The 10,026-nt window shown below is 32.0% G+C and overlaps 1 protein-coding gene across 2 annotated transcripts in view; it reads left to right on the top strand.

The window, feature by feature from the left end:
- The first annotated feature begins 286 nt into the window (after positions 1–286).
- LOC110097945 (ultraviolet-B receptor UVR8) overlaps positions 287–10,026 on the top strand; it is a 42,918-nt gene continuing 33,178 nt past the window's right edge. Inside the window, exons 1-4 of one of the 2 annotated variants that reach the window (XM_020824617.2) lie at positions 287–605; positions 7,267–7,453; positions 8,173–8,319; positions 8,794–8,875. In XM_020824617.2, coding sequence (XP_020680276.1) covers positions 536–605; positions 7,267–7,453; positions 8,173–8,319; positions 8,794–8,875 — 486 coding nt within the window. In that variant the 5' untranslated portion in view covers positions 287–535. The remainder of the gene's footprint in view (positions 606–7,266; positions 7,454–8,172; positions 8,320–8,793; positions 8,876–10,026) is intronic. The other variant, XM_020824615.2, reaches the window with a different exon arrangement.

Raw genomic sequence — 10,026 nt, 5'->3', positions numbered from 1 at the left:
ACTTTTAAATCTCTAACTTGTACATTATATTATCACATTATTTAATTATATAAAATAATAAATAAAATTTAAACTAATACACCATAAATTATTAAATATATAGCACAATTTTTTAATCTTATCGAGGCCCCATACTTTTACAAAGCCAGTGAAAATATTAAAAAAAAATATTTTTAAACTTACATCTGAATATTTTTTTCTTACTTAAGACGTAGCTTTAATTTTTTTGGGGCACGCAGCTAATTTTTTTATTAATGTGAAGTTTCTATATCAATAAGAAAATATGAGAAAGGACACTAGAGAGAGAGAGAGCGCGGGGGGGTCCTCTCAAGTCTCATCTGTTTACTTTCTCTCTCCTCTCATTCGCAAATCGCAATGAATGCCGTGCCCAATGCATACAGAGCTAGATTAATCAGCGCACACCGTGCTGAGATCCCCGCCATTATTATCTCCACGGAACTCTTCTTTTCTCGGAGGAACATCACACCCTCTTCTCCACTTCGTCAGTATTTACCGTTCGGCAGCCGGAGGGCAAATGGCTGATTCTCCGGCACGCCACGTCGTCCTCGTCTCTGCTGGGGCCAGCCATTCCGTGGCTCTCCTATGTGAGTAGATAACAGTCATATTCCCTCTCCGCTTCTCGCTGCTGCTTCTTAATTCGCTCAGTTGACTTTGAGCGGCAGACTATTTTTCTCTGTTCGAAGGTTTAATTTTGTCACGTTCGAATCCTGAGGGATTTTTTGAGTTTTGATGGTTTGTTTGATAGGCTGGAATGTAGTTTTTGTTGTGAATAGGTTCTGTGAATTTGTATTTTAAACTGGTTTAGCTTGTCTTGTGTGGAAAGTTCATTTTATGGTTTGCGAGTATCCTCCTTACCTGAAAATACAACCTTTGGGGGAAATAATTCATATACAATTTTAATTTGTGTGGAAGACATGCGAAAGACAACTTTAGACTGTACGAGCATCAGTCTATGCTTTCTGGGTCTTGCGAAACACAGTTGCAGAGCAACTCGCTGATCTATTTGAGATTCGTGATGGTTTATTTCTTATAGCGCAATACTAATTAGTAAAGCTTTGGTTGCTTTAAGAAGTATTTGAAGCAAGCTTTAGCGTTTAGTAAACTTAGAGGTGTCAGAAGGAAAGTCATGTTATTTGTGCCATAGAATCATCCAATTTTCATGATCTCTAGGTCACCAAGTTAGGTTGAGTCCACAACATGGAAGCATAACATTTTCATGTGGATGATTAAAAGCCAACATGGAAGCATAACAATTGATGACATAAACTAACCCATCTTAAGCCTTTTTGTTAACAAAGCATAACATTGGCCTTTAATCCATTTCATATGTGTTCATATTCTTACATATTTATGTCGACACACCCATGCATATAAGCCAATAAGGTCTACTTATAATGGATGCTCTCTTTTGACAAGGTTGGATTCTTTATCCTTATATTTAAATCTTTAATAACTTTTCTTAACAGATTCACTAGAGATTATAGTTCAAATAATTTAATGCTTAACTCTAAACTCATCATGCATGATGTCATCAACTAATAATTTATTATGAGGTATCATAAATCATATATTTAACATGATACATCCTCAAGCTATAAGTGCACATATGCTTCTTGGTTTTTTAAAACTTGTTAAAGGTTTTCTTCAACTTCATTCTTAGTAAGCCTTTTCATGTTCATTATGAAACATGTAATTATTTACTTCCACACCTAAAAAAACTTCATATAGCAATTAGGTATGGATTCAATGCTCAGTGCTTTAAATCCCTAAAGCCTATATATGTAACGGACCCATATATGCTTTCCTCAATTTTGCAATGTTATAATAATTATTCTTTTGATTCAATATTATTGATATTAAAAAAAATTGCCTTGATCAAGTATAAATCTTGAGGCATATTTAAATTAAAAACTTTTAAAATTAAATTAGGGACCACCCATACTGTGATTTTAGAAAAGTTTTGTCAAACTGAATGTCTCTACGAGATGGACCCCCAATGACACAAAAATAGTCCAATTCGAGCACAAATCAAGAGCCTGAAGTATAATTGAAAATTTTAGAGCGTTAATTGGATAAACAAATAATCTCCAAATTTGATATGCTTATAGTTGACTCGAGTGGCTCGATGAGAGGAATTTAATGAGTCTAAGATTAGTTAATCTGAACATCATAAAGGCACTTAAATGTTGAATGGATGCTTTATGATTAACGTTCCAACCATAAATAATTGGTATAATGATCTAATGATGATATGAAGATGATCGCATACTTCATGAGCTATTGAACATCATTGACGGGTTGATCCAGTTAATTATGGGGAAATAATTATTGTGTGCTGAAATATTTGTGGTGGTGAGAAATAGAGAGTTTAAAGTTCTAGCTATTTACAAATATCCAACACACACATATATCAGAGATGAATGCACAAACTATAAGAGATGCTAAATTTTTTTACGTAAAAAACCTGAGAAGGGAAAAACTATGGGGACTGGCCTAGTTAAAGTGATTCTACTAGTATTTGTATTTGATTACAAGTTAAGTCCTTTTTCAGGAGAAGATATTGATATAATGTAAATAATATGTTAGTTGTTTGAAGTTGAAACACAGATCCAGGTGCTTAAGTTGATAGTCAAAGTTAACGTCGACGACGTACATCGAACTTATAAGTGATGACATGCATTGACATTATCAACGATGGTAGGTGATGAAGTCGATATGTATTGAAGTAGCTAGGAGTCACAAGTCAGGAGATTATAGATCGGTGAATCATAGTCAGATGATGGTTGTCGAAGGACCTAATTGGCAGGCGACGGAGGTTGGAGGACTTTAGTCGGCGAACAAAGGAGGTCGAAGGGACTGTAGTTCGATGACATTGATCCGAGGACTGTAGTTAAGAGACAACGGTTGATGGTGGTTTGAGGACTATTTGGAAGACTATAGTCGGGCAAGGAGGTTGGGGACCATAGTCGAGCGATGAAGGTTCGGGGTCATTGGTGGGTGAAGAGGTCTATGAACCATAGTCGGCCGGCGAATAAGGCCTGAGGATCATAGTTGGTAGGTGATTGTGGTTGAAGAACTGTTGTTAGTAGGCGACTGTGGTCGGAGGATCGTAGTCGGTGAATGATTGTGGTCGGAGGATCGTATTCGGTAGGCGATGGTGGTCCAAGCATCTTATTATGCGGGCGACCGTGGTTGGAGCTACGTATTTGGTGGGAGACGTTGGATGACGGAGGCAATGTTGATGGTTGAGCGGTGGCTTGGTGATGGTGTTTTCGTGTTGCTTATTCATTTATGTTGAATGTCGCCTCAAGTGTTAATCCTATTTTTTCGCAAATTATTTTGGATAACTATACCCATGTTACTTTATGTTTACTCATATCTATTCCTTTATCACCAATTTTATTTACTCATCCAATGGATGCATTCTTTACCCTTCATAATATATATCTAAATCACTTCAGTCTATTTACAATTACTTTATCTTTAATATATAGCGCACTTTATCTTTAATAGATGGCGCTCTAATTGCTCCTCAAATATAATAATTCCATATTTATCCTTTCTAGCTGTCCCATACATCAGCTTAATAGTTTAATTTATGCCGAAATCAACTTAGATATCAACAACTTTTTTAATACAAAGCACTAGTTACATACAAAATCATTGGCCTATTTATGGTTCATAAAATTTACCTTTAGGTGTCCATAGCATCCTTTTATTGCGACACTTATTTACTTTAAATATTAACCATGAATCTAGAAGTTATATCATATCTTCATTTTTTGATATAATAAATCCAAGATATTTAAACTGATCATACGTAGGTATCACTTTTATCTTCTAATAATATTGATTGCCAATTGTTAACATCTTACATACATAAATTGCATATTATGTATCCTGTCTTTTATTAATCATTTCTAAGTCCCCGCTTTTTTAAATTTTGTCAATTGTTCTAATTTTTTATTTATTTCAATGATGTCTCACTGATGAGAATTATATTATTTGCAAAAAATATATACTAAGGAACCTCACTTTAATCATTTTTATTATCATTTTGATAATCAAACCAAAAAGATTTGTACTCAAGTTTAATTCTTGATGTGAATGAAAACTCTTTGATTACTTTGCAACTACTTCTAATATTAATTATCACTCTTTCATATATATCAGTAATAATATTATTGTATCTTTGACACATCATTTTTTGCTTTAGTGTGGATCAAATTAATTCTCATTGTACTTAATTATATGCCTTCTCAAGTTTAATAAAAATCATATAAATATTATTTCCTTGCTCTCTATACTTTTTCATTAATTGTCTTAGTACCAAAATTACCTCTATAAGAGATTTTTCTGTTATGAAATCAAATTGGTTTTCTAAAATTGATGTAATTTGTTCAAGCTTATTGATTTAATTGTCTTAGTACCAAAATTACTTCTATAAGAGATTTTTCTTTAGTGAGGCTGTAAATAGTGGTTGAAGCATTTTTCTTCTTTGAATGAATTTGATTGGAAATAAAATAATGGTATGCCCACGAGCATTAATTAAACCCGAGAATCGAACCAAAATCAAACTAAAGAATATTGTTTGATTTTAGTTTGATTCTCAAGGGGTTGAGTTTTGGGTCAAATATTGATGGAACGGAATAGAGTTAGTTGGGGATTCATGTCTAGTGAGGCCAATCAGACCAAATTCTAGTTTTACTCTTACCCATTGCTATCCAAATTTTAATAGGTATCTCATTTGGAACAAATATTTTATCTTTATGCAAATTGTGTAAAGAGAACTTTACCCTGCTTTTTTATATTATTGAATAGTAATATCTTTGTTTTGCTCATTATTGTCTTCTAAAATAAAATGTCTAACTTTTCAAAGTAGTATTTCCATCGTTCTTTGATTTATTTTAAATCAAGATTCTATTATATTCATTTTTATTGCGTCTAGCTTGATCAGAATTTTTGAATATTTTGTTTTTTGTAGTAGCTATTCTATATATCTCATCTTTTCTATTTTAATACTATACTTTTTGTATCTTATAAAAATATAGCTTTTGCTTTAGGCGCTATACTTTTTTTCCTCAATAGTAATCAATTTTTCCTATCCTTTAAGTATTCATTTTTTCTTTGATAACCACGTGTACCTTTCGAGACTCTTATAAAACTTCCACGGAAGTCTTCTTAATGGAACTGATTATCTTATCTCACATGGTCACATTAGATTTAGCCCTATCAAAGAATTATAATTTGTCTCTCTTAGCAACTTATCTTAAAAAATCAATAATTTCTTATATTTCAATCTCTGTTACTTTTTTTAATTGTTTTTCTTTATACTTTTAAGATAAACATCTATAACTACTATATATATAAAGAAACTCTCTTCTAGATTTATCTTACAATATTTGAATTTTTTTTTCTTTCTTTTTAAGAAGGAAGAAATTTATTTATTTATGGCGGCTTCACCTTTGTAGGTAACTAAATGTTTTTTCTTATATTTTAATGTTTTCGTCATTGCAAGGTCAAAGGCTACTATAAATCAACTATAGCTTTTCTTGCTGTATTTCTATATACTAATTCATGAATGCTATGAATCATTTTATTGACCAGCCCATTAGATTATTTGTGCCCATTGAAATTCCCTCCAAGAGAAATCCATTCTTGGTCTGGCATGCACTAATAGTAGTTCAACATCTCTTCCAGAAATTGATTTTCTTGAACTATATTCTAATCCAATTTAAGAAGCATTATCACTACACATTTGTATAATTCCTTTACTGATAATTATCTTAAAAACAATCATCCTATCACAAATCCTATTTATCTTAAAAATTTCAGCACTAACCCTATTTTTATAGAAGTGCTCCAAGAAATTATTTGTAATTTTTTTATGAACAGTCTAATTAGGACATAATTAATTGTTTTAAGAACTCAAACATTATTCACTTGTATGTTTAAAAGAAATCAAATCTTAGGTGTAATACACATCATAGGGCATTGATGATATAGTATTGATTAGTATTATCAGCTAATAGATGATAGAATTAACTCTAATCTCTCCATTATTTGGGCAAAAGGTACTTTGGGTTTTGGTATAATGGTATTGAAGTATTCAATAAATGATTGTATTGATTTGAATGTGGGCGATTAAAAATTTAATGAGATAAGTTTGACACGAAAGAAATAAGAAGAGTGGAAAATCTAGGAATGATAGATTCATAAGAGATTATATTAGAGGTACAACGGGAATAGTATTTATTGAGATAATGTAGTAATAATAAATTTAAGTGGTTTGGACATGTACTACATAGCATAGAACATGTATTTATAAGGAAGACAGATAAATGAATATTGAAGGATTAGGAATGTTAAACTGAAGATAATTTGTATACAATTGTGAAAAAAGAAATGCACAAAAAATGATTTAAATCCATGTAGAACTCAACATGAATGATTGAAGGTTAAGGATTACTAAAACTGACTCCAAATAGTCATGATAAAGCGAATGATGTTTATATATTTGGCTGGTCTAGCTGTCCTAAGTCCACTTAAGCTCACCTTAAGCTGCACCCAAACAACAAATGAGGACTTAACTTTTCAAACGTTTTTGAATTAAAGGAGTTTTTGTTAAATATCTTTGCAACGAGGAAACTTTATAATTCTTATTCCTTTTGAGGTACAATTTTCAGTGAAGTGTAGTTTAAAGACTTTATTTACAAGAGTTCAAATCCCAAGCCAGATCTCAAGGCGTTTATTCACACTCATCCCTATCTAATGTGTCAAACGAAGGACAAAGCATAAAAATTTGAATCTAGATTAAAAACTTTTTGGCGCTTGCCTTTTTTTCTAGTTTTTCTTGGAAGGAAGTATCATTTGTAGGTGGTACCTGAAAGGTAAATCAGCAAGAGCAGCAATAAACCTAATTCTCAGTTTGTGCTAGATATTCCGCTTGTTAGAATTTAATAATTTACTCGAGATCGTTGCCTATCATTGTTATTTTCACTAAGAACATGTTTTGGGAGCTCCCTCTTTGCTGAAGCTGCTGCTAGCTAGAGTAGATGTGGCTGGGAAGTTGCGTTTTGCAACTTGTCGGCCAGGAAATTTATATGATTGCAATAGTCCAAAATCCAAATGAATGCTGAATGCTAAATGGAGATCCCAAAAAAAAAAGAAAAGAAAAAACTTAATTATATATGTTGTCTACTTTCTCAAAAACCAATACTGATAGCTTATTTGACCTTATAACAGCGGATAAAGTTGTTTGTTCATGGGGACGAGGTGAAGATGGGCAACTTGGCCATGGAGATGCAGAAGATAGTCTTCTTCCGACTCTTCTGCGGACATTGGATGGCTTGGAAATATTTTCGGTTATTTGTGGAGCTGATCATACTACAGCATATTCTGAATCTGAATTGCAAGTTTATAGTTGGGGATGGTATTATTCATTATTATTTTTATGACTTTTGTGATGTACTTTACTTCTTTCTGACATTTTAGATAAAGTCTATTTTATATGATTTATCCCTTCCTATCCACATTGCATGTGCACTTTTTCCAAGTTAATTTTGTACTTCTAAGCAATTTTGAAGACTAGGAATACTTGGAATGCTTCATGCATATGGTAATAGCTTAGTGCCATAACTAAGCAATTGCTTCATATCATGAATTATGGGAAAGATTTGGGTTACATTAAACATAATTAGTGAAGTGGTAGCTGCTCTTTTTTTAGCTTATTATGGCATTGACTTAATGAACCATTGATTTTAATGTTCTTTTTTTAATTGCGATAAAGTACGAGGCATAGATTTAAGATGACATATAAAAATATGAAAAAAACACAAGAACAAATTTCGTTTTCCACCTAAAATATTATTCGATTGATTCTAACAGTAGGTTATCTATAATCAGCATTACATCTTTCTATGAAAAAAAAAAAATAATCTTTCATGTGTTATTTGCATATTACTTTTATGATGAAAGAATTTAGAGCTTATGACTTCCATGCATGTCCAACATATCATGAAGACAATAATATCATTCATGATAAAGACGGGTTCTTAGTTTTAAGTCAGTATTTAGTTGTATGAAATAAGTTGATCGAATATGAAACTGTTTTTTTTATTTGACCTACTTTTGTTTTTGTTATTCTTGTAGGGGTGACTTTGGGAGGTTGGGCCATGGTAATTCCAGTGATGTTTTTACACCACAACCAATCAAGGCATTACAAGGCATAAGGATTAAACAGATTGCCTGTGGTGATAGCCATTGCTTGGCTGTAACCATGCAGGGAGTGGTTCAAAGGTCTGTATTTTATTTACTCTTTATAGTGAATAAATTCTATGGCATCCTTACGTTTTTTAATAGATCCAGTCGGTATGAATTATTTGAGCTGTTTTATCTATATATTCTTCTGAGCGAAATATTCTTTTCTTCTCGTATAATACATTCGCCTCTTGTATGTTGATACATGTTGCTTTTTTAACCAAGTATTGCATTTCACTTTTGAACCATCTGCTTATTTCTTTCTTGAATGAATCCAGAAGACTTCTTGGTTAAATAAATCATGTTTTTTTAACCCAAGTGGTAAATTTTTTACTACATTCTCAACTTTCTTTGTTTTTTACTTTTAATATTTTTAAAAAGTAGCCCAAAAGTTTGTCATTACCTATTTGATGTACTTTGCCTTTGAAGTTAAATATTGTTAACTTCACAATGTACATGCTCCTTACTTTCTTGAATTTGATTTTCTTATTTTTTCATATTGTTTCATTGAAGTTGGGGGAGGAACCAAAATGGCCAGCTTGGTCTTGGCACCAATGAAGATTCTCTTATACCACAGAAAATTCAAGCTTTTCAGGTACCATAAAATGCTTTTATTTTCTGGAATACCTCAAATTTTTTTTTAATTATTAGGCTTGATAAGATATTGTTTATTCTAATAATATAATTTTATGTAAGCTGGATGAGCTGATCCTCAATTCAGATCAATTTTATCCCAAACAAAATTGTAACCCGCAGATGTTTACATGCTCATTTATTTATCATATATTTTTTAGCATGTGGAACTAGTCAAGTTACCCTTGAGTATTTATTCTCCTATAGAAATTTTCAAGTTACAAATCTTCTTTCTTTGAATGCTTGACAAGATTCCCAATAGCATTTTGTATGTTTGTTTCATTGAGGCCTTTCAAACTTCCTATTATTTCATATGATCTGATTGCACAAAATTTATGCTAGGCTGAATTTCCAATTCCTTTCTGCAGTTGATATGAGATAGGCAGTAGAATTTTATGTGGAACTTTATTTCCCGTAACTCTTTAAATCTACTTAATTGTAGGAAAAATGAATTCTAGAATAAAATAAGAGGATGGAACTATTTTTAGATTTTTTTGTTTTTTTGCCACTCAATGATTATGGTATATTTCTGAGCAGATTATTTAAGATGGCTTAACTTTGCTGAATTGTGGATTAAGATAACTTCTGTCAGAGTTGTGGTTTATTCTTTATTGTATATGAGAAACTTAGCTATTTAGTTCGTAATCTAATTTCAGGCTTGTCAATATATCTTTTTTTTTTTGTGTGTGGAAATAGTAGCCATCTGTTTTTTTTTTCTTTTGCAGCTTAATTACTCATCCCAACTTCTAACAGAAAACTCCTTTCAAATATCCTTTTGTTTCTTTGGAGGCGATGGTCTGTTGTCTTGACCTACGTAATCATTCACAATAAAGATTGTAGGTTAGCTTGTTTTTCTATTGAATAATTTTTCTACTCAAATATTTTGAGGTATAGAGTAGTTAGGAGACTGGCTTTTGGCTATTTGCTATTATGTTTTTGCCTGTACCATTTTTAGTGCTACAAGTAGCTGGTAGCATTTCACTCGGTTAGACTTTGGATTACTGTTTGTTTAGGCTGCGTTTGTATGTCTAATGATTCATTAGTGTTTCAAGTTCGGTTATCTGGGTCATCATCATTATTGTTAACCCTCTTTGGATAATCATGTAAGTATAT

The sequence above is a fragment of the Dendrobium catenatum genome, unplaced genomic scaffold, assembly GCF_001605985.2.
Source record: "Dendrobium catenatum unplaced genomic scaffold, ASM160598v2 fragScaff_scaffold_946, whole genome shotgun sequence".
NCBI classification, from domain to species: domain Eukaryota; kingdom Viridiplantae; phylum Streptophyta; class Magnoliopsida; order Asparagales; family Orchidaceae; genus Dendrobium; species Dendrobium catenatum.
Note: the sequence above shows the minus strand (reverse complement) of the source record. Positions and strands in the feature narration are given on the sequence as shown.